The following is a 26,258-nucleotide window of genomic DNA, read 5'->3' on the forward strand; positions in this document are numbered from 1 at the left end:
GATTAAACAGTGGAGGAAGCACTATTAAAATCATTCTCAAGATAACGATCTTAGCTGCTGTCTGTTCACAGATTTCTATTGGGCATGTTTTTTTCTACTATACCAGAGAAGTCATTTCACTATCAGTTTCAATATCAAAATATACTTTTAGCAGTCTCAGTGTCATATCTACCCATAGCCTTTTCCTGGTATAAGGTACAACGCCTTCCATTAGGTTAGCGTTTTTTACCAATTCCTGCAGCTTTCTATTTTCTTTATTCAGCTGTGAAACACACAAATGAGCAACATAGGCTCACTTCCTATGGATAGTTTCTAACTCAACTGTTTGTTCCTTTACCTCTAATCCTGATTGAACTGGTCTCTCTTTAGTATGTCAAATTATATCAAAGTGGAGCAATTCCATAAAGGTCAGATTTTTATAAAGTAGTTAGTTACATGTGTAATTATGAAAATCCTACTGTATGGGTTTCTGATCAATAATTTCTTGATGTGTTGTAGTCTTCTGTTGGATAATGAGCGATGGAAACAGGCTGAAGTTCCAGCTGAGTTTCAGGACTTGGTCAATTCCATTGAGGATGGAGTGATTGCTTTACCAGAGAAAAAAGCAACAGGTCAGTGCTTTGTAGATTATTGGTTAAAAAGAATCAACTTCTTGTTGGAGGAAATGTCTTAACTTCTAAATATGGAAAGGAATAGATTGCTGAAAAAACATTGTTTGAGCTTTCACCTTGGACTCATCAGGACAGTTCGCAAGAAATACCAATAAGGGGGAAATGAGTATTTACACTGTTTGAGTATAGGGTACTCATTGGTTAGCAGTTGGACTCTGCGAAAAAGAATAAGGAAGAGGGTTGCCCTGGGGAATGCAGTAGTTGATGATGATTGACTGTTGACTGCTAGGTTTTGTTGGATTTCAAACAGACAGGTTGTCTCTTATTGGTCAGACATTGACCTTTCAGAGCTTCTCACATTTTGTGCTACCAAACAGCTAAATATATTTCTGTATAATTGTAAAATTTTAAGTGGTTTAAATATTGAATGTCTTGTTATTCAGCATGTGAAAATATTCAAATGTCTGAAAACTATACTAGACTGAGCCACCTACAAGAAAGAAAAAACATCTATCTCTCCTAGCCTGATTTCATTTCATTGTAAAAGTGTACACACTCACTATTTCTCTCTTTTTTTTGGTTTGGAACTGAGAGTTGAGGTTGAAGTGAACTTTGAACAGCAGCTTGTTTTAAAAGAGAATAAAAACAGATATTGGGAACTGACCTGGAAGGTAATGCAACTTAATGTTTTGAGGACACTGGAGATGAATCAGCACCAAGCTGTTGCAATGTTCAGGGCTGACAACTAATTGGATGTTGAATTGGTCAATTGAGGGAGAACAGGTGCTGGCCAACCAATCACAGAGACTGTTTAGTGAAAGGAGAAAGAGAATAGTTCTGACTTGGGTTTGGCAAGAGAGCGATTTTCAGAAGCTCCAGATACTGCTGTTATATTTGGCTCTCTCTAGTTTTCTGTCACATTACAGAACAACTTGGTTATCCGGGCATCAAGTATCTGAATTTCAGATTATCTGAACAAGATCTCAAGGTCCAGTAAGCACGTTATCCGTTATCCGAACAATCAATTATCTGAACAAAATACTCCCTGCATGTCTCATACGGATAATCGAGGTTGTTCTTTATTGAACCGTTGAATGTTCTGAGAAATAAGAGAGTCTCCTTCTGTAGGAAATGGTTGCATATTTCCGGGTGTCTGCTGAAACTGCTGTTATTTGGAACTCAGGCAAAAATTCTATTATGAGTATATGTTAAGAATTGTATTGTTGCCTGTGGAATAACTGTTGTCCAAGGATTTCATGAAGGCCTGGTATCCATAATTTGAAATGGTTTATTAAACTGGAAAATTATGATTTTGTTTATTTTTTGATTTATTTCTTAACTGAGTAGGGGTTATGATTGAAAAAGACTGGGCTTTAGATTGCAGATATTAATTAAATTAGCTTGTTTGTCTGTGTTCTTCTAAAGTTACATTATTCAGAATAAATTGTTAATTTTTCTTCAGTTATAAACTTATTATCCAAGATCTGTTATTTGTAAAGATTAGTTGGGAACAATTGGCAAATTTTGAGGGCCATTTACTTTTAATTTCACTGTGTTGTGAGTCCAGTGCTGGTGAGACCCTTTTGGTTTGACTTGCTATCTCTGTATCACAAAAAAAGGGAATGACAGGCTGAGGCTGCGACTTCTGCTGCTGGAAGTGCTGAGTCTTAACTCAACACAGTAGAACAGAAGGTGTCTCAAATATTTGATCAGTAGGCGAAGCTAGCTGTCTCACACTGTGACTTTGCAGTGAACATGCACACAATATTTTGACTAACCACCTGCTACCGTCAAGCCAGAAATAGGTTTTGCCAACTACGCAAATGAGCAACGTAGTAAGTGAGTTTCAGTTCCAGTGTAATGCCAGGAATGGAGGCTGTACACCCAACAATATATCCATACATGACAGATTTTCTCATCGAGCAAGTGTGTATGAATATTGCCAGAGTCTTCCTGCCTGCCAGAGCCAACCAGCAAAAACTACCAGTTAATGTTTCCTGATACATCACTCTGAGAACCGTAATGCAACCAAATCAAAACATGTTTCTCATGCTGTTGAAATTGGTGCTGCATTTCATGTTCCAGTCTTGAAGAGAGCCAAACAAAAAGCTTCCACTGTGTCTCTTTCCAAAATCGGTAGTTTGAGTTATAAAGCAGTTTTGCTCAGTCAGTATTTATCAAAATATCATTTAGGTATAGACAACTTTGAAAGTTGAAAATGTTGCAGAAATTACTATTTCATCATATGAATAACAACTTGTTTACTCTTCAGTTCCACAAGAAAGAAAACCGGCTGATTTTCTGTTTGTTGATGGGCAGAAATATGCTGTAGTTGGGTAAGTGCCATTCACTGTAGTGTGAACAATAATTGGGTAAATGCCAGTTTTTGTAGTATAAACTGTAGCTGGGTAAGTGCAATTGATTACATTGAGGACTGTAATTGGGTAAATGCCAATTATTACCCAATTACAGTCCTCAGTATAATGAATGGCACTTAACTCAGTTTCAGTCCTCACTACAATGAATGGCACCTACCCGGATAAATGTGTCATTTATACTGAGGACTGTAATTGGGTAAAGGTCATTCATTATCATGGGCTGTAGATGGGAAATAGGCATTCATTATACTGTGGGCTGTTGTTGGATAGATACAATTCATTGTTGTGTGGGTTCCCCTCCACCCCCCTGTTCATTCTTCCATCAGATTAACAGGTTTCATAAAGTTCATAGTCATTATTTGTGTTGTGGGCGTGAAACTCTGCTGTCTCAGTGGCTCGGGTTTATTTTATGAAGCTCTGGTTGTTTCCTGCCTTTTCACTGTTTTGTGATGCTTAATAGCCCTCTCTGAAAACACTGATATGATCAGGTTTATTTGAGAGTTAGGGAATATACAGAGTTAATGAGCCACAGGAAAGGCAGAATAGTGTTTAAAAAAAGCTTTGCTTCCTGGTGATCATGACCTAGAAGATGGGTCACTTCCGCAATGTTGGTGGTGAGGTTTCTTTAAATTCTTGGTTTTCAATTAATGGCCATTGCCCCTCTGCCCAATCCTGGAAGTTTGCATGTTCACAAAACTCCAGTGGAAAACGCAAGATGACTTTTTATTTAAAATGCCCTGCTGATTGAACAGCTACCAGTCCCCCCTGTTACTCTTGTCCTTCGTGCCTTCACCTGTACCATCACCAATGTCACACTTGTCTTACTCTCTAATCCCACCTACATCCAATTCTTTCCCATGCCCCTTTAGGCATGGGGTCCCATCAAATCAGGTCACAATGTCAAACAGATTTGGAACTTTCGTATAAAACAATAGAACATTCTGTTAACATGTTGACTTGTACCCTGTCAGACCCATCATTAACCCTGAGGTCAGAGATCCTGCATATAGACTCCTAAGCAGATCTTACACAAGTCAATCTGTTTGACATGGAGCTGTTTTGAAATTTTATGGTGGAAAAAACAGTTTTAAAAACTGCCCTAAAATACATTTTTTAATTTAAATAAAAACAGGAAATGATGGAGAAACTCGGCAGATCTGGCAGCATCTGTGGAGAGAAAGCTGAGTTAATGTTTCAAGTCTAGTATGACTCTCCAGAAGTGGAATGATCGTTGTCCCTACTGGAGTCAGGCTGAAGGTGCTGCTTTCATAGCACACTTCACCATCCATCACAAAATACTTGTCAAAACAGTTTCTCAGTTTCTCCAAGATCCACTTCATGATTGACAGGATATATTTTTGTAATAATCCACAGACAAATTAGTAAAGATATTTTAGTAAGAATAACATCGATATATGAGGAGAAAGTGAGGTCTGCAGATGCTGGAGATCAGAGCTGAAAATGTGTTGCTGGAAAAGCGCAGCAGGTCAGGCAGCATCCAAGGAGCAGGAGAGTCGACGTTTCGGGCATAAGATTCCTAAAGAAAGGCTTATGCCCGAAACGTCGAATCTCCTGCTCCTTGAATGCTGCCTGACCTCCTGCGCTTTTCTAGCAACACATTTTCAGCTAATATCGATATACATCTAACAAAGTAAATAATTCATACTAAAAATCAGTATACTACTGCATCATGCAATAACTTAGTGCAAATGTCCACATATCATGAAAACTATGTCCATTTTTGAGGAATTAGATGATTTTAAACAGGTGGCCATTGACCACTAAACATCATTGCACCAAAAATTGATCATTTATGAAGGGAAAGTTTCTCCAGCAATTTGTCATTGAACACCCTTCCAATTTTACCCAGAGTTGTTTGTGCTGTCCAAAGTGAGGACAGAGCAAGGATCAGTCAGCAAGCTGAGTGTAGATCACCTAGCCAGCTAATTAGCGCTGAAATGAGGGATTTAAGTGAACTGATGGAGGAGAGATACTGCAGGGTTTCAGAGTAGGCAGTGTCGTGTATATTGAGGTGCTGAGACAGCAGTACCTTCACGTCTCCAAGTGCATGAGTGTGCTGAATAGACATGAGCAAATGGAATTGCTTTGGTGTCAGCACAGGTACGGAAAACTGAAAATGTTATCCTTTTTAAAACATGTATGTTGGAAATATAAATGTGATACTGTGCCATACTTTAAACTGTGTATGACTGAACAAAGACATGTTTTGTCAAGTCAGCACATGGGTGTCACCTATTTTGTTGAGTTGAAGCAGGCACAGTGTGAGAATGTGTTATTTCTGTCTGCAAAGGACAAGGTCCTGTTAATAATGCAGGGAGTTTCCAGGATATGCAGACAGAAAAAACATGTGGAAAAAAAAGCTGAGCCATTTGTTGGCTCATCTCTCATGACAATGCCCTGACCAATCATAGTCAAACTATTTTAAGGTGTAATCAAAGCCTGGGAATTAAATGTTAGTGAGCATTAAAAGAACGAAGAACAGTACAGCACAGAACAGGTCCTTTGGCCCTCCAAGCCTGCACTGATGCATTTTGCCTTTCCCTGCTAAACCTGTCTTCACTTACAGGCTCCGTATTCCTCTATTCCCTTTCTATTTATGTATTTGTCCAGGTGCTTGTTGAATGCTATTACTGTGTCTGCTTCTATCACCTCCTCTGGCAGTGTGTTCCAGGCACTCACCACCCTTTGTGTGAAGAACTTGCTTTGCGTATCTCTTTTAAACTTCCCACCTTGCATCTTGAATCTGTGTCCCTGAATAATTGACCCCTCCAACCTGGTAAATAGCCTCATGCTTTCCACTCTATCACAATCTTATGAACTTCTGTTAAGTTGCCCCTCGACCTCATGCGTTCCATTGAAAACAAACCCTGTTTACAAACCCAGGATGCATTCTCCATGACAATACCCGACCTACCAGAGCCACCACTTGCCAAACAATCAGTACTCTGCTCTCATGCATACAAGTGTTGAGCTTCCTCTCGAGTTAGTGTTCTTGTGAATAATCCTGATGAGTGGAAAACAGAAAGCTTCAACAAAATGTGTCCTTTTCTTTACTAAACACAAGTTCTGTATTACAAAACAATTATTTATAGTTCAGCCTCTGGAACCTGGACTTTCATGGAATCCCTTTGATAAAATGAAGGCTCTTCCTTCATTTATAACCTAGCCTTGACCATTTCCATCAGAACTTTTATAAATGCAAAATGATCCTTCTGACCATTCGTCTAGAAATCTTTAACATGGATCTTTGCCAAGAGCCACAGCAGCTTATCGTTTCTGATGCAGCAGGATCAGTGTCTTTGTATTTAGAAATGTTTCTTTGAATTGAATTTGTTCTATCTGTATTTTGCTCATAGTGAGCAACGTGATATAAGTGTCCTGTGGTCGCTTTGTCACATGCAAATGATCATCTTAGCCACATTGTATTCCATCTGCCACTTTTTTGCCCACTTTCCGAAATTCTCCCAAGTCCATCCGCAGCCTCCCCTCTTCTTCAGCATTACTTGTCCCTCTACCTTATCATCATGTCATCTGCAACAATGTCCTCAATTCCTTCGTCCACTTCATTAATTTATATCGTGAATTAGTTGTGGTCCCAACATGGACCTCTGGAACTCCATTAGACACCAGCTGCCATCCTGAAAAAGATCCCTTTATCCCCACACTCTGCCTTCAGCCAGTCCTCTCTTCCTGTCAGTATCTTAGCTTATTGAGCAGCCTCCTGTGTGGCATCTTGTCAAAGGCCTCCTGGAAATCCAAATAGATCACATCCTCCTTTGTCTAACTTGCTTGTTACCTTCTCAAAGAATTTAAAACATTTGTCAGGCATGACCTCCCTATGAGGAAGCTGTGCTGCCTGAGCCCTATTTTACCATGCATTTTCAAGTACTCTGCAATTTCAGCCTTATTAGCAAATTCTAAAATCTTATTAATGATTTAGGTTATGCTAACTGCCTCCCCTACCCTCCTTAAAGTGGGGTGTTAGATTAGTAATTTTCCACTGCTCTGAGATCCTCCCTAATTCCAGTGATTCCTGAAAGCTCACTACCAATGCCTCAGTTGTCTCCTTCAGAACCCTGGGGTGTAGTCATAGTGTCATAGCGATGTACAGCATGGAAACAGACCCTTCGGTCCAATTCGTCGGTACCAACCAGATATTCTAAATTCATCGAGTCCCACCTGCCAGCACTTGACCCGTACCCCTCTAAACCCTTCCTATTCGTATGCCCATCCAGATGCCTTTTAAATGTACCAGCCTCCACCACTTCCTCTGGCAGCTCATTCCTTACACGCACCACCCTCTGCGTGAAAAAGTTGCCCCTTAGGTCCCTTTTAAATCTTTCCCCTCTCACCTTAAACCCATGCCCTATAGTTCTGGACTCCCCTAACCATGGAAAAATACCTTGTCTATTTACCCTATCCATGGCCCTAGAATTTATAAGCCTCTATAAGGTCACCCCTCAGTCTCTAACATTGCAGGGAAAATAGTTCCAGCCTGTTCACCCTCACCTGTTCAGCTCAAACCCTCCAACCCTGGCAATATCCTTGTAAATCATTTCCAAACCCTTTTAAGTTTCACAATATCCTTCCTATAGGAGGGAGACCATAATTGCGCACAGTACTCCGAAAGTGGCCGAATTAATGTCCTATACAGCTGCAACATTACCTCCCAACTCCTATTCCCAATACTCTGACCAATAAAGGAAAGCATACCCAATGCCGCCTTCACTATTCTATCTACCTACGACTCCACTTTCAAGAAACTGTGAACCTGCACTCCAAGGTCTCTTTGTTCAGCAACACTCCTGAGGACATTACCGTTAAGTGTATAAGTCCTGCCCTGAATTGCCATTCCACTTATCTAAATTAAACTCCATCTGCCGCTCAGCTCATCTGATCAAAATCCCGTTGTAGTCTGAGTAACCTCCTTCACTGTCCACTGAACCTCCAATTTTGGTGTAATTTACAAGCTTGCTAACCATACTTCCTGTGTTCACATCGAAATCATCTGTATAAATGCTGAAAAGTAGTGGACCCAGCACTGATTCTTGTAGCATTCCACTGGTCACAACCCTCCATCACCACCCTCTGTCTTCTACCTTTGAGCTAGTTCTATATCCAAATGACTACTCCCTGTATTCCATGCAATCTAACCTTGCTAATCAGCCTACCATGAGGAACCTTGTCGAATGCCTTACTGATGTTCATATAGATCATGTCCATCACTCTACCCTCATCAATTCTCTTTGCTATTTCTTCAAAAAAACTCAATCAAGTTAGTGAGCCATGATTTCCCACGCACAAAGCCATGTTGACTATCCCGAATCAGTTCTTGCCTTTCCAAATACATATAAATCCTGTCCCTCAGAATTTCCTGCAACAACTTGCCTACCACCGAGGTTGGGCTCACCGGTCTATAGTTCCCTGACTGTTCCTTACCGACCTTAAACAGTTGCACTACGTTTGCCAACCTCCAGTCTTCCGGGATGATCGATGATTCAAATATCTCAGCAAGGGGCCCAGCAATCACTTCCCTAGCTTCCCAGAGAGTTCTCGGGTGTCCCTGATCAGATCCTGAGGACTTACCCACTTTTATGCGTTTTAAGGCGTCCAGCACCACCACTCTGTAATATGGACATTTTTCAAGATGTCACAATCTATTTCTCCACATTCCGTACCTTCCATGTCCCTATCCACAGTAAACACTGATCAAAATCCTCATTTAGTATCTTCCCCATCTCCTGTGGTTCCACACAAAGGCCGCCTTGCTCATCTTTGAGGAGCCCTATTCTCTCCCTAGTTACCCTTTTGCCCTGAATGTTTTTATAAAATCTATCTGGTCTGGGTGATTTAACCATCTTCAAACATTTCAGCTTCTGCAGTACCTGCTCCATGGCAATGGCCATTGCACTCACCTCTTCATGTCAATTAGAATATTTGTTCAGACTATAAAATTTATTAATGGGTTTTCAGCTGTGGTCATGATTAGGGCTACTTTAAACTTTAAGAGCTACACATATTCTTAAACCTATAAATAAAGTTCACAATGTCCATAAAGCATCTTGTCATAGCACCTTGTCATTGAGTCATGCAACGTTTAAACCAACCCTTCTTTCCAACCAGTCCATGCCAACTGTAATCCCAAACTAGATTAGTCCCACCTGCCTGCACATGGCCCATATCCTGCCCAAACCTTTCTTATTTAGATAAGTACATGAATGTCTCTTAACGGTTGTAACTGTATCTGCATCCACCACTTCATTTGGCAGTTCATTCTACACATGAACCACTCTTTGTGGGGAAAAAACATTGCCCCTCATTTACTTCTTAAAACTTTCCCCCCTCATCTTAAAAATATGTGGTATATTTGATCTGCTTGGATTCTGGTGCATTGGGTGATGAAGCAACATTGTGCAACCGTTATCTTGTATATATGGTTATACTTCTTATACAAGTAAGCAATTAATATTGTAAATAATAGGTTCATAAGTATCTATTTCTGTTCTCTTTTCAGGACTGTTTTGCTGTTAATAAGAATAATATTTGAATACTGTCAGTGTGTAGATGACATTCCTTCCATTACTACTGACATGCTTACTCGCCTCTCAGATTTATTAAAGGTATTTGTTATTTATTGAAAACTATTTATTATGATGATGTATCTTAGTTGTGATGCTATCCATGGTTGATTAGCTTGCCGGCGTGCCTGTAAACAATGATAGCCTGGACAAGCGTGAGCTCCTGACTACAAGGGTGGAGAGATAAGGTGACATGAATGAAAGTGAATCTTTGTGGAAATCCCTTAGTTTTCTTTAACTCATACTTACTTTTTATTGGAATGAAATTTGTAATTGCTGATGACCAATATGCTTCTTCCAGTTGCAACTACATGGATTGAATACAGATTTAAAGGTCTCCCTACTTACAACCTTCTCTGTTTGGTTTGAACATCTGTTGCACTGATGTGAGTTCTTTTGCATTTCTTGAATGAGCTCCCTGGCTGGTATCTGTGGATCCAGTTGACAGTGCTAACCCTGTGTTCAGTTCCAGACAGATCATCAGGAAACACTTTAAGATGACTCTTTCCTTACAGAGAGAAACAAACGGGCCAGTTCTCTGTGTGGGCCCCATTGAACTCAGAGGGCTGAACTCAATTCCCCAATATCCTCAAATATATTTCTCCATACCTTTCTCACCTTTAATGTACCAGCTGCTGGATCTTGTTTTATGGTTTACAGACTCTTTGTTTCTGTATCAATGTTCACAGTGAAGCTTCCTTTTGTCATTTATTAATTATTTTGAATGGTAATTAACAATTTAGATATCATTGATTATCATCTGGAAAGTTGTTCCAAGCAATAATACGTAAATTCAGAGCGTTTCCACAAACACGCTCTTACAGTGTTTTCCTTATTTTCTTTTAGCATTTTAATTCTCGAAGCTGTCAGCTTGTGCTTGGAGCAGGTGCCTTGCAGGTGGTAGGATTGAAAACAATAACTACGAAAAACCTAGGTATTATTTCTGTCTGTCTTAAGTAATTGATCTAGCTCATTTTTCTGTGTATTTGTTATGTATTCAGTGAACTTGGCTGTATTCTGGTTGTAAATTTGATCGCTGAGCTGGAAGGTTTGTTTTCAGACATTTCGTCACCATGCTAGGTAACATGATCAGTGAGCCTCTGGTGAAGCACTGGTGTTATGTCCCACTTTCTATTTGTGTGTCTTGGTCTCTTAATGTGGGTGATGTCACTTTTGGTTCTTTTTCCTCAGAGGTTGGTAAATGGGGTCCTAATTGATTGTGTTTGTTGATGGAGTTCCGGTTTGAATGCCAGGCCTCTCGGAATTCTGTTTAGCCTGTCCTAGGTTAGATGTGTTGTCGCAGTCAAAGTGGTGTCCTCCTTCGTCTTTATGTAAGGATACTAGTGATAGTGGAGAACTGCAGACCAGCATCTACAGAAAATCAACACACAGACCAGATACATAACTACAGGAGCAATCATCCCAACATCGACAAACAGAGCTGCATCGGGACATTATTTAAATGGGCCACAACACACTGCAGCACAGAGAACCTATGAGTCACAGAAGAAAAATGTCTATACATCATATTCAAGAAGAATGGGTACCTAATAAACACAGTCTATCAATTCCTAAACAAAAACCCAAATCAGCAGACACAACATGCCCAGAAACTCTAGCCACATTACTATACGTCAAAGATATCTTTGAAATGACTGCCAGACTACACTGACCCCTTGGCACCACGGTAGTCCACAAGCCTGCCAATGCACTTAAACAGCAACTGATGAACCTAAAGGACCCTGTACAAGCAACCAGCAGAACGAATGTCATTTACAAAATACCATACAAGGACTGTAACAAACACGACATCGGACAGACAGGCAGAAAACTAGCCACCAGGATTTACAAACACCAACTAGCCACAAAAAGCCATGGCCCACTATCATGAGTATCCTTACAGACAGGTGAAGGAGGACTGCGACAACACATCTATCCTAGGGCAGGCTAAACAGAGACATATATGGGAAGTCCTCGAGGCCTGGCATTCAAACTGGAATTCCATCAATAAACATGTCGATTTGGACCTCATTTACCAACCTCTGAGAAAAAGAACCAGAAATGATATCACTCAGGTTAAGAGACCAAGACACACAAATAGCAAGTGGGACATAACACCAAGCGCTTCACCAGAGGCTCACTGATGATGTTACCCAATATGGTGAAGAAACATCTGAAAACAAACCTTCCAGATCAGTGAGCAAACTTTAACTCAACCTAAGCTACAAATCTTCAGAAAAATTGGCTGCTTTCTATTGGGTGCACAATCCATTGAATCACTTATTTGACAACAAGCAATAATGGGAACTGCTTTTGAAAGAGTTTAAAGGATGTAGTTATAACATAGTTAATGTTTCGTTTCTAGTCAATCAGGTAATATTTTAGTTCAATGTGAAGGGATGATTACAGCATTTACAAAAGGAAGTGTTTCTTCAATTCCAGTAATTAATTACTCAAAGTCTGGTTAGTCTTTTGGTCCTTAACTTATTTTCATTTCTGTGAAAGCCCATAATTGATACCCTTCTAATCACAATTCCCTGATCATTAGACTTTGCTTTGATAGCTCGTGGTTGGGAAGTTTGAGAACCGAGTGAACAACACTAACCATCGTGTGTTGTCATTCAGTGCTAACAGAGACTTGGCTGTGGGTCCTGTTAGTACACAAGGGAACAGCATGTGTTGCTATGAAGAGCTGAGGTCAGATATGTACTCCAGTACTTTTTCTGTCAGTATAGCTTCCCTGTAACCCCTCCATACTGAATGCAGCCTTTGTTTTCCAAGTGTTATTTCTGAGCAAATGCCATATTTGCCAATGTTGAGGCCAGCGCTCCAGCAAATAGTTTCAATACGGTGTGCCTTTAACAACGAAAGTGCTGTATGGTCAAGATGTACTAATAGATCCTTCTCTATTCAGTCATCCTTCTGTGACAGAGCACCAATATAAACTTCATCTGTAAAGGCTATTTCTTCTGATTTTGCAAATGCAAGCATTTAATTAAATCACAAGGGAAATGGACTTGTTTTACTTCTACCGACTGCAAATTGTACAGTGTGATGCTTTACACCAGTCTTAAATTAGATGTGAGTGGTGTAACTCTGGAAGGAATGAGAGACATCAGATAATGGCAGGCTAAATTTACACCTCATTGTATTGGATAAAATTAAAGCACACCAGAGACCGAGAGAATTGTACTCTATTAACAGACACATGATTTGGTTTTAAGTACGATAAAGTACCACACAGAAGATTATAGGGATGGGACTGGACAAAGTATTTTGAAGAGAGGAAATGGTGGGAGTGAGAATGGTTGTGGTTGGGGGGTAGGGTTTGATGGCACAGTGCCTTGAGTATTAAGTTGAGATGTAATAGTAAAGCTATAAAATCCAAGTAAAATTGCAATTGGATTTGTGTCTACAATCGAGAGTGCCGTATGAAGGACATTAAGACAGGACAGAAGCTGCAATGTAGGTGTCCTAAGGTGCTGCTTTCTGAGGCAATACAAAGCAGGATGTGTAAAAACAGGTCCTGCTTGTTTTTGTCAGAACAGATGGCATTGGATGTAGTTTTCATAGAGATGTTTAAAAATTATGAAGGCAGTGAAGAAAGTTCTTTGGAACAAGATTTTCCAATAGGCCTGAGAATCCGAGATTCCTTTTGTTTCTCAGTTTGAGAGACTGAGCAATGCATTATGAGAATTAGTGTGTGAAACCAAGACCATTCGTGTTTAAAAATAGGCTCAAAAGGTGGTTAAGGTTGAATGGTAATGGAATAGGCCATTGGCATTGCAATTGTGCTTTTCTTACATGAGAATGGTTCAATCCAGTGGTTTGTTTCTGATCAACAATGAATTAAATGGAAATTGTCTTGATGTCTATTAAAATGTTAGACATTTCCATTAATAATCTTCATTTAATTTTATCTGTGTAGCTCTTGCCTCTCGTTGTTTACAGCTTATTGTGCACTACATTCCCAAAATTAGGCTGCACTTTGAAAGTCGGCTCCAGCCGAAGCAATACAATATGCTGAGGCACTTTGACCACATCACAAAGGTAAGATTGTGAAGCTTCATCTAAAGTGTAATATATTAAATATGAACTTAAAATAAAACAGTCGGTTATATGAAAATTAGTTACTGCTATTTATCCCTGGATTTGATTACTGAAGAGCACAGGAAAAGGTGAAGGGCTTTTTTGGGCCGTCCATGTGGATCCAATTGTATTTAGTAATCTTGCATATATATGACATTTTTATTTCTACCTGTCAGACAATTACAATCTCCACTTTGACATTCTTCCTGATAATCTATCTTAATTTTGGTTTCTACTTGTTCACAATTTTATCCTCTGGTCAAACAGAATAGTAATAATTATTCAGATAACTTTTGCATACAGTTTATTATTTTAATGGTTAAATGTAGTCCTATATTAACCAGTTCAGTTTTGGTCTGTACACCCAGTATTTCAAGCTTTCCTTAAGATTGTGGTTAGTCTACTTGTTCTTCTCTGTATACGCCAAGTGTGATATGGCTAATGCATTGTATTTACATAATCTTATCATCTTAAGTAGTTTAATATTCTACTTTTGAATTGCTTTATCACATTGTGCACTGAAAATAATTTATATATTTAAGGTTCCTCATTCTAATAATTCAGCAATTTATCTTGTGCCATAGTTTTATTGTTCTGTGCATCATTCTGGAGTATGTTTGCACCAGTTGACAGTCTTCAGAGTGAAGGTGATACAGCATGAGAAAGAGAGATTTTCCAATGATCTATATAATGTGTAACAGTCTTAGATTAGTTCACGTTAATCGTTTGTGGGCTAGCAGCCATTGGTAATTTATGGGCTTGGATCTAGGTTATTTCTTCATGAAACTCTTGATCTATTGGGTCAAAAAAGCAACTTTGTATTAGATATATGGCTGCTGATACTGTCCCTTCACTTGCAATGCGCCATACTCAGCTTTGAGTTGGTGAATTGAAACTTTCCATAATTATAATTTATCTATCCCTTGCTCATTCCATGACCAATGGGACTTGGATTGTGCTATAGAACCTGTTACTAATCCTGACCTCCGTATATTGATTGTTTCCAGCCAGACTCCTCATCCTGTGTCTTTTCCCCACGTTAGTCCAATTAGTTTCCCCTTTCTCATTGAATAATATATTATGTTCACTGCCAGCTGGTTTTGCCTTTTAATGGAATCCTGTAAAACCTTGCAAAATTATTTGCTGAAAGATGTAAAAGTTGTTTTTTTTTGGTGTAGAGTTAAGGGGAGTAAAAAACATAGGCATCAGACATAGGAAAGCACTTGGGAGAGCTCTTAAGGTTTGAGAGGCTGCGAGTAACACTCTGACAGCACTCGAGGTATTTCCCCTAGTTCACCAACAGTAAATTGCCTCTGAGCTGTTGAGAAATATTTACTGTTTTGAGATCAATAGTATTAATACTGAGTTTGAATTGTTTATGAGGTCAGCAGCTACTGCAGTTTCTGCTGACCGTGCTGTCATGAGCAAATACGAGTTTCCTTCCTTCCACTGTGGAATCTCATTAATTTTCCATGCTCTTTCTTTTCTCTCTCTGACTTTATTAAGTTGAGATACATACAGTAAACCTGTAGCTCTAATAGACCCCTGAGTGTATTAATATTCTGCCATTTCAGGTTTATCTAAAATCCAAACACTGTTGGGTGTTTCAACCTCTTTCAACCAAGCAGAAAGTTAGGGCCACTCTGTAGCTAGTTTTGATGCATATGGTATCATTGTATATGAAATAAATGCTAACTTCTTGTTTTAAAGGATTATAATGACCATATATCTGAGATCTTGGCAAAGCTTGTTGCAATCATGGATAGCCTCTGTGACAAAACATTGTCAAAGGTAAAATTAGCAGCTTTAGTTTTCTGGGTATATTTTTGTTGTGTTTAAGAATCTACTGTCTTTGATTCTAATTAGCTATTATGATAGCCAAGTCATGGACTACAGCTGTTCATGTGAGTGGTTCACCACACCACTAGCTCCAGGGTGATTTGGATGGGGCAATAATTCTGGACAAGCCAGTGACTCTCATCCTGTGAAAGAATACAATTAAAAAAATAGAGATATGTTCCAGTTAACTTTCGTTGTGGAGTGAATCAGTAACCGACATTTTGGTCAGGTATCGTGTTTCTAATTCCTTTCCTCCTTTAGCTGAAAGGACCATCTGCGGATCTGCTTCATGGGGCTCCAGTTTCTGTTAGTCACTTAGCTGTTAGGGCTGGTGAGAATTTGTAACTGCAGCTTGCTTTCCTTCTTTCTCAAGTGTGGGATGATTTACAGGGTGTTTTGGGCTGGTTAGGGTGATATGGAAGGTGGGTGAAGAGGATGTGATGTGAGAGCTGTATTAGTGTGAAAGAACTCAGGCTGTCAGTGCACATAGTGGCAGTGGTGGGTGGGAGTAAGAGGATGAACATGAGAAATTTAATATTTATTCTTTGAATGTGGACATCACTGACAAGATTGTGGTTGGTGGTGAGCTGCCTTGAACTACTTGATTCTTCCATTTAGGAGGTGAGGTTGGAGTGGGTCAGGCGGGCAGGAAGGCAGCGAATTGATCTTACATGAACTGTTAGAAGGGGGTTTGAAATCACTGAAGACTAGGAAGAATTTTCCCTTTTTTTCCCTGAGGACCATGTCCAAGGTCAAGATTGTGACTGAGAGCTGGTAACGTTTTTCTCTTACTCTGCAATGTCTGAATATTTGAGAAACTTATTTTATTTTGGTATGATTGGAGTAGTGTCACACAAGATTCTATGATGCAGGATAACTGCGTGGGGAATTGAATCCAAGGATCGAGCTTTGATGTCGTCTGATGACTAATGAAAGTTTTTTAAAAATCAGTTGGCAGGAAGAGTAAAAACACTTCAACAATGAAGAAGGAACTTGCTAAACTGGAGGATCACAGAATAATTGCATGTAGATGGGAGAACTGTTTAAATTTGGTATGCTGGAAACACTGGCTAACGTTTCCTCTCAAACCTGAGAGTTTAACAAGCAGCTATTTAGATTGTTTTAATTTTTTGTACATGGTAAATTGCCATTATTCTGAGAGTGAAAGTTTGGTTTTTATTTTGCCTGCAGTATGAAGTGAAAGCACCGGTGCCATCTGCTTGTTTCCGAAATGTCTGCAAACAAACAGCTAAAATGCATGAAGCTATACACGACGTCTTACCTGCGGAACAAACACAGGTTGGCCATTTTCTACAGTAAATGTTTCTATTCTATAATAAAAAGTTGGACATTAAAATAGCCCATTAAATAGAAGCATAACAAATAGTTCATTTCTTTCCTGATGAGAAGAAGCAATATTTATTTCAAGTTTTATTAAATTACAAAGTGTTATATTGGTCAATTAGTTCCTTTTGGGTGTCAGAATTTAAATAGTTATTTCACTTTCTCTAATGATGGTGACACTCCACTGATGGAGCTCTGTTGTTTAATTCTTTATAATGGACTCTAGTATTTTCTCCATCATCAATGTCAAGTTAGCCTCTCTATAATTCCCTTTTTTTCTCTCTACCTTTTTTAAATAGTGGGTTACATCAGCGATCCTCTAATCCACAGGGTCTGTAGAATCTTGAAAGGAGATCACCAATGCATAAGCTATTTCTAGGGTTACTTCCTTAAATACACTGGGATGTAGATTCTGTCCCTGGGGGTTTATTGGCCTTTAACTCTATCAATTTCCCCAACACCATTTTCATACTGATTTCCTTCAGTACCTCCTTTCACTAGACCTTATGTTCCCCAACTTTTTGGAACATATTTTGTGTTCTCCATTATAACTTCTCTCTTTCTGACTGTAAGGGGCCTATATTTGTTTTCATAAATCTAATTCTCTTCACGTACAGAGTGATTACACAAGATTTTTTATGTTCCCTGCAAGATTTCCCCCTCTTCTTTCTCAATCCCTTTCTCTCTTTTTGCTGAATTCTGAAAGTGCTCCCAATCCTCACATCTGTTACTTTTTGGCCAATTTGCAAGTCCCTCTACAGCCTGAAGGATAAAATATTTTCATGTGCCCTGGTTGAATTGATATTATTTGAGGCATGGTTCCAACAGCAGAAACTAACATGGCTGCAGGACAAGTTTGCACAATTACTTAAGTTCCAAAACTCTGGTAAATTGAAATGATGTTTTTTTTTCCCTGTCTAAACAATTAATATCGACTGAAATATTTAAATAAGATTAATCTACCAAAGGCCACTGTAACCTTGGTTGCTCATTTACAAGCAAAGGTTGTGTAAGAATTTCCAGCTGTATGTCAGTTGTGTGCATGTAAAAAAACTTTTAAAATTGTTCCTGAAACTTCACTACAAGTGTTATCCATTTGAAAATTTGCATACTGATTTGTTTCCATAGAGAAGGCGTCATTTTGCATCTTGACTTACTTCCGTTCAAAGACCATGATTGTTTCTAAACATTAGCCCCAAGGCCTTGGGGGTCCTCGTGGTCTTGGAAAGGTTTTCATCGATTGATTCAGAGACCTTTCGGTCACAAGAAACTGTTAATGGCCTTCTGCTAATTCAGTCAAACTTCACAGGAAAGTGCACCAAAGCTTTGCTGAGGATGGTACTTGTGCTGTGGCTCTCCATGGGCTAAGGACATGATTATCCACCAGCTGTAAACATTTGGCTTGATTCGTTCAGCAGATTCAACTCAGTGCAGCTTGAGAAAGTGAATTATTTAGCTGATCCTGGCATGGCATGGCCTGGCACCTAGTTGTGTCAATGTTCAGAGCTTCTCTCCAACCCTTGTGTAGAGTGTGGAACCTGACAGCACTCAGTCTAGTGAGTGAAATGTGTTGGTGATTAGTAGGGGGCGTGCCAAATGGGGCACGGTTAAGAAAGAAGCGGATTAAATCCAACATTCTTCACCAATCACACTCCCTTTCCTGAGATAGATACAGACAGCAGCATGGCAGCCTTGTTCTTTGTTTTTTGTTGTTGCAGATATTTATGCACAGGTATGGAGTAACGTATAGAATCATACAGTATGGAAGAGGCTCTTTGGCTCATCTAGTCTGTATGGACAGAAACTCTTTTAAATCTACACTGATAACATGAGCCCATTTGTTTAGTACAACTCTGTTCAGTTGCAAACTACTCCACAGAGCATGGAGATATGCTAAACATTTTTTTTTACAACTTGGTATTTTTATTATAAAGTAAAAGCAGTCTCCAGGTTTTGCATTGGATTCTCCAGAGCAGCCATTTCAATGCACTTCATTGTAAGATTACTTTCAGCAATTATCTATTCAGTCTAGTGTAACAATGCGACTTCCAGTGTTCACATGAAGGGTTGGTGTAATGCATATTTTATTCTTGAGTTATTTGTGTCTTTGCAGTCAGTTCCTCATTCAGTATAATGCCTTTCTCCACTGCTCGAATTTCTAAGAGACCTTATTACGCATGAATCCAGATTTCAAAACTGGTGCAGTTGTGGCCTTTATCTGCAGATGTGTGTGATTTAATTTATAGAAAAGTGAGTTGTGTATAGAAAAGCAAATGTATCTTCCCTCACCTACTTGCCCGTTCCTTAAGACATTGATGCTGATTGGGTTTACATTCTTGTGGGTGAGACCCACACCTGCCACAAAGGTTCATATCCTGATGATCTCTGAAAGCTGTTTTTAAGAAAAATGCATAATTACATTGAATTGCTTGTGGAATCTAATGTTTTCTTTAATTTTTAAGAACATTTGTGAATAAATTTTGATTGAGTTTTTTGAAGTAACAAAGGATTCATGAGGATAGAGCATTGGATGTGATCTGTGTGGACTTCAATAAGGCATGCAACAAGGTTCCCCACGGGAGACTGGTTAGCAAGGTTAGATCTCATGAAATACAGGGAGAATTAGCCATTTGGATACAGAACTGGCTCAAAGGATAGAAGACAGAGGATGATGATGGGGGGTTGCTTTTCAGACTGGAGGCCTGTGAGCAGTGGGATTGGTACTGGGTCCACGGCTTTTCATCAATTACACGTACAATTTTGATGTGAATATGGGAGGTGGAATGGTTAGTGGTGTTTGCAGATGACACCAAAGTTGGAGGTCTAGTGGACAGCAAAGAAGGTTACCTCCGATTACAACAGGATCTGGATCAGATGGGCCAATGGGCTGAGAAGTGGCAGATGGAGTTTAATTCAGATAAATGCAAGGTGCTGCATTTTGGGAAAGCAAATCTTAGCAGGACTTAATGGTAAGGTCCTAGGGAGTGTTGCTGAACAAAGAGACCTTGGAGTGCAGGTTCATAGCTCCTTGAAAGTGGAGTCACAGGTAGATAGGATAGTGAAGAAGGCATTTCCTTTATTGGTCAGAGTATTGAGTACAGGAGTTGGGAGGTCATATTGCGGCTGTACAGGACATTGGTTAGGCCATTGTTGGAATATTGCATGCAATTCTGGTCTCCTTCCTATTGGAAAAATGCTGTGAAACTTGAAAAGGTTCAGAAAAGATTTACAAGGATGTTGCCAGGGTTGGAGGATTTGAGCTGAAGGGAGAGGCTGAACAGGCTGGAGCTGTTATCCTTTGAGTGTTGGAGGCTGAGCGGTGACCTTCTAGAAGTTCATAAAATCATGAAGGGCATGGATAGGATAAGTAGACATAGTCTCTACCCTGGGGTGGGAGAGTCCAGAACTAGAGGGCTTAGGTTTAGGGTGAGAGGGGAGAGATATAAAAGGGACCTAAGGGACAAGATTTTCAGGCAGAGGGTGGTATGTGTATGGAATGAGCTGCCAGAGGAAAAGTGGTGGAGGCTGGTACAATTATGACATTTAAAAGGCATCTGGATGGGTATATGAATAGGAAGGGTTTGAAGGGATATGGGCCGGGTGCTGGCAGGGGGGACTACATTAATTTAGGATATTTGGTCGGCATGGACGAGTTGGACTAAAGGATCTGTTTCCAAGTCTGTGATTCTAGTTTGCATCAATTGTAACTATTAAATTGTTCTTGAAAAATGAAAAACACTGCTCTGTGACTCAGCAATCCTTGACATGGAAGTAGTACCAACATGATGGACATGAAGTAGACACAAAACAGGGATATGAGCAGTGGGCGAGGTCCGCAGATGCAGAGATCAGAAGAAGACGGTCAAACATGACGAGAAATACTGACTTCTTTTGAGAAGAGGAGGCATATGACTCTGAGAGACAGTAAAGGAGACAGGAACTCTCGGTGGTTCATTGGAAACTAGCTTCAAAGATCCAAAATGCAGAAAACTGGGACTAGCTCAGGCTGCTGAAACCTGGGCGTTTCCTCAGAAACAACCAACCTGTGAACTGGGGTGTTATTGTTAGTCAGTCATAGTCATACAGCACGGAAACAGACCCTTTGGTCCAACCAGTCCATGCCGAATATAATCCCAAACTAAACTAGTTCCTAGCCCATATCCCTCTAAACCTTTCCTATTCATGCACTTATCCAAAATGTCCTTTAACCCATTGTAATTGAATCCACATCCCTCAGGAAGTTCATTCCATACACAAACCACCCTCTGTGTGAAAGATTCGCCCCTCGTGTCTTTTTAAAATCTCTCTCCTCTCACCTTAAAAATGTGCCCCTTGGTCTTGAAATACCCCATCTTAGGGAAAAGACAAATGCCATTAACTCTATCTCTACCCCTCATTACATTATAAACTTCTGTAAGGTCACCTCTCAAACTCCAACACTACATTGAAAAAAAGCCCCAGCCTTTGTTTGTAGCTCAGATCATCCATACCTGGCAACATCCTGGTAAATCTCTTCTGAACCCCCTCCAGCTTCATAATAACCTTCCTATAACAGGGCAACCAGAACTGGATGCTGTATTCTCGAAGAGGCTTCACTAATGTCCTGTGTAACCTCAACTCCTCTCCTCAAAAGGACTGAGCAATGAAGGTAAGCATGCCAAATGCTTTTTTCAATCCCACCCTGTCCCACATGTGACACAAACTTCAAAGACTTATGTACCTGCACCCCTAGGTCCCTCTGTTCTACAACACTACCCAGGGCCCTACCATGAATTGTAGAAGCCCACCCCTTGTTGTACCAAATTGCAATGTCTCCTATTTATCCAGATTGAACTCCATCTGCCATTTTTCAGCCTGTTGACCCATTTGATCAAGATACCTTTGTAATCTTAAAAAACATTCTTCACTGTCTACTGTGCCACTAATTTTGGTGTCACCCGCAAACTTCCAACCATGCCTTCTGTATTCTCATCTAAATCATTTATATAAATGACAAACAAAAGAGGACCCAGAACCGATCCCTGTGGAACACCGCTGCTCACAGCCCTCTATCAGATTACTGTCTCCCACCATTAAACCAATTATGTTTCCAATTGACAAGCTCGCCCTGAGTCCCACGTGACCTAACTTTACTTATCATCGTTGAAAAGTAGTTTTGAAGAGCTACACCATCAAGACTGTGAGATCTATGGAGGAGCGACCTTGCAACAGTGTGACTGTCACTGATGGTAATTGTACCCTGAAATTCAAATGTGAAATGGATTAGTCTCCCGACCTACCCTGCACAAGTAACAACCAGCAGCTGTGTAGCAACATAGTGCCACACTTGTCTGGGAGCGATGCAGGTATGTGTGTCTGTGTGTGTAGTTGACGAAGATCTATCTTTGTATTGATTTGGAGATGCTGGTGTTGGACTGGGGTGGACAAAGTTAAAACTCTAACAACACCAGGTTATAGTCCAACAGGTTTATTTGGAAGCACTGGCTTTCGGAGCGCTGCTCCTTCATCAGGTGGTTGTGGAGGACACAGTTGTAAGACACAGAATTTATAGCAAAAGTTTACAGTGTGATGTAATTGAAATTACATATTGAATAAGACCTGGATTGTTGAAGTGTCTCATCTTTTAGAATGACTATGTTGATTTTAGTTCTTTCATATGTAAATCGCAAAGCTTTTTTAAAAGTTACATTCTAAAGTGAACCTTAACAATTGGTGTCATTTCTGCCGAGATCATGCATTGAAGGAGTGAGGTTCCTGTGTGAGGCTGTCTGTGCCCCAATATTCAGACTGATTCTAATCATAAAAACGGATTTACAGAATCATATATAGATTCATGCAGTTTTTGAGGAAAACAAAATATAATCCTACAAGTACAAATTCACCTCACTAACTTAGGCATGTGTGTATGTGGGTATGAGTCGGGGAGTTTGAGTATCTAAGAGAGAGAGAGAGAGAGTGTATGTGTGTGTGTGAGTGAGTATAAAGGGATAAAAGTCTGTGAGGGGGTGCGTGTGAGCGTATGAGAAAGAGCTTGTGTGTGAGAGAGGGTCTGCGTGAGTGTATGGCTCTGTAGGAGTGTGTGTAGTGCAGTGGGATCACCTATGGTGTGACATGAACCCAAGGTCCTGGTTGAGGCCCTCCCCATGGGTGCTGAAATTGGTTACCAGCCTCTGCTTGGCCACTTTTTGTTGTTGGCTGTTCTACCATCAAACTCACCATGAACTACTCTCTAGTATCTGTCTTATTCTTGGACACGTGCATCTCTAAAAAGGATGGGCACCTCAGCACCTTACTCTACCACAAACCCATGGATAACCTCACAATGCTGCACTTCTCCAGCTTCCACCCGAAATATATTAAAACAGCCATCCCCTACGGACAAGCCCTACACACGCACAGGATCTGTTCAGATGAGGAGGAACATGATGGGCACTTTGAAGTACTCAAGGATAACCTCATAAGAACGGGGAACGATGCTCAACTTATCAACCAACGGGGTACACTTTGTTGTCCAGCACCTCCCAGGAGATGAAAAACTAACCCATGTTCTTCGCAGCCTGTAACACATTATCAATGCGGATGAGCACCTCGCCAAGACCTTCCCCACACCGCCACTTCTCACCTTTAAACAACCACCAAACATCAAACAGATCATTGTTTGCAGCAAACTGCCTGGCTTTGAGAACAACACCATACGTCTTTCTCACAGCAGACGCTGCAAGATGTGTCAAAATGTTGACACGGATACCACCTTCACATGTGGGGACACCTCCCACCGTGTACGTGGCAGGCACTCATGTGACTTGGCCAATGTTGTCTATCTCGTATCTCATCGCATTCATAGAACATAGAACATTTCAGCGCAGTACAGGCCCTTCGGCCCTCGATGTTGCGTCACCCTGTCATACTAATCTGAAGCCCATCCCACCTACACTATTCCATGTACATCCATATGCCTGTCCAATGACGACTTAAATGCACTTAAACTTGGTGAATCTACTACCGTTGCAGGCAAAGCATTCCATACCCTTACTACTCTCTGAGTAAAGAAACTACCTCTGACATCTGTCTTATACCTATCTCCCCTCACTTTAAAGTTGTGTCCCCTCGTGTTTGCCGTCCCCATACTTGGAAAAAGGCTCTCCCTGTCCACCCTATCTAACCCTCAGATTATCTCGTATGTCTCTATTAAGTCACCTCTCAACCTCCTTCTCTCTAATGAGAACAGCCTCAAGGCCCTCAGCCTTTCCTCATAAGACATTCCTTCCATACCAGGCAACATCCTAGTAAATCTCCCCTGCACCCTTTCCAAAGCTTCCATGTCCTCCTCATAATGCGGTGACCAGAACTGTACACAATACTCCAAGTGTGGCCATACCAGAGCTTTGTACAGCTGCAGCATAACCTCCTGGTTTTGGAACTTAATCCCTCCATTAATAAAGGCCAAAACACTGTATGCCTTCTTAACAACCCTGTCAATCTGGGTGGCAACTTTCAGGGATCTGTGTACATGGACACCGAGATCTCTTTGCTCATCCGCACTCCCAAGAATCCTACCATTAGCCCAGTACTTTGCATTCCGATTACTCCGTCCAAAGTGTATCACCTCACACTTGTCCACATTAAACTCCATTTGCCACCTCTCAGCCCAGCTCTGCATCCTCTCTATATCTCTCTGCAACCTACTACATCCTTTGTCACTATCCACAACTCCACCAACCTTAGTGTCATCCGCAGATTTACTAATCCACCCTTCTAAGCCCTCGTCCATTCAACCTCAGACTTTGGGTGACCGTCCTCCATGGCCGATTTCGGGACATGAAAAGTGGCTGAACAGAGGCTGATAGCCAGGTTCAGTACCCATGGGAATGGCCTCAACCGGGTTCATGTCACACTACAGGTGACCCCACTGCGCGCGCGCACACACACTCTCTCTCTCTCTCTCTCTCTCTCTCTCTCTCTCTTTCTCTCTCTCTCTCACTCACACACACACACACACACACACACACACACACACACACACACACATAGAAGTTTGTGCGGTGAATTTGTACTAGCAGAATTACATTTTATTTTGCTCAAAAATTGCATGAATCCATGTAAGATTCTGTAAATCCCTTTTTTAGATTAGAATCAGACTGAACACTGGGGCACAGACAGCCTCACACCTTCAATGCATTACCTGGGCCGACATGGCACCTATTGTTAAAGTTCACTGAGAAAGTAATTTTTTAAAAAGGTTTTGAGAGTTGCATATGAAAGAAGCGAAACTAACATGGTTATTCTAATAGAAGAGAGACTTAACAAACAATCAAGGTATTTTTCAAAGTATAATTTCAGTTACATCACACTGTAAACTTTTGCTATAAATGGTTCTGTCACAATATTGATTTAACAAGGAATGTCAGCAAGTAATTGGACCTTGAAAATCACGTGTGCTGAATTCAATCCTCTGCTTACCTGATAGCCCACATTCTCCGTTTTAGTGCACATTGCCATTGTATCCTCCACAACCACCTGATGAAGGAACAGCACTCCGAAAGCTAGTGCTTCCAATTAAACCTGTTGGATTATAACCTGGTGTTGTGTGATTTTTAACTTTGTATTGACTACTAAAGTGAAATTTAACTTTCTGTTTGAACATAATGTAATAACTAGGAACTGGAGTAGGCCGTCTGGCCCTTCCAGCCTGCTCCACCATTCAGTAAGGTTATGGCTGATCTTTTCATGGACTCAGATCCACTTACCCACCCTCTCACTGTAACCCTTAATTCCTTTCTTGTTCAAAAAAAATCTTTCTTAGCTTTAAAACATTTAAAAAGTAACATCAACTACTTCCCTGGGCAGGGAATTCCACAGATTCACAACCCTCTGGGTGAAGAAGTTCCTTCTCGATTCAGTCCTAAATCTGCTTCCTCTAATCTTGAGGCTATGCCCTCTTGTCCTAGTTTCACCCACCAATGGGAACATCCTCTCTACTTCAATCTTATCTATTCCCTTCATAACTTGAAATGTTTCTATAAGATCCCCCTCATTCTTCTAAATTCCAATGAACATAATCCTAGTCTACTCAGTCTGTCCTCATAAACCAACCTCCTCTACTCATGAATCAACCTAAAGAGCCTCCTCTGCACCCCGTCCAGTGCCAGGACATCCTTTCGCAAGTATGGAGATCAAAACTGCACACAGTACTCCAGGTGTGGCCTCACCTGCACCCTGTACAGCTGCAACATAACCTCTTTGCTTTTAGACTCAATCCCTTTAGTAATGAAGGATAAAATTCCATTTGCCTTCCTAATTACTTGTTGTACCTGCAGACCAACCTTCTGTGATTTATGCACAGGACATCCAGATCCCTCTGTGTAGCAGTCTGCTGCAACTTTTTAACCATTCAAGTA

General features: G+C 40.5%; 1 protein-coding gene across 3 annotated transcripts in view; it reads left to right on the plus strand.

Annotated features, from left to right (window-relative positions):
• The window catches only part of vps54 (VPS54 subunit of GARP complex), a 99,334-nt gene that overhangs the window by 67,234 nt on the left and 5,842 nt on the right, over positions 1-26,258 (plus strand). For all 3 annotated transcript variants that reach the window (XM_060831879.1, XM_060831880.1, XM_060831878.1), the window contains exons 15-21: positions 499-611; positions 2,884-2,947; positions 9,525-9,630; positions 10,435-10,522; positions 13,517-13,638; positions 15,388-15,468; positions 16,708-16,815. In XM_060831879.1, the coding sequence (XP_060687862.1) occupies positions 499-611; positions 2,884-2,947; positions 9,525-9,630; positions 10,435-10,522; positions 13,517-13,638; positions 15,388-15,468; positions 16,708-16,815 (682 nt within the window). The remainder of the gene's footprint in view (positions 1-498; positions 612-2,883; positions 2,948-9,524; positions 9,631-10,434; positions 10,523-13,516; positions 13,639-15,387; positions 15,469-16,707; positions 16,816-26,258) is intronic.

The sequence above is a fragment of the Hemiscyllium ocellatum genome, chromosome 10 (assembly GCF_020745735.1).
Source record: "Hemiscyllium ocellatum isolate sHemOce1 chromosome 10, sHemOce1.pat.X.cur, whole genome shotgun sequence".
In the NCBI taxonomy this organism is placed as follows: domain Eukaryota; kingdom Metazoa; phylum Chordata; class Chondrichthyes; order Orectolobiformes; family Hemiscylliidae; genus Hemiscyllium; species Hemiscyllium ocellatum.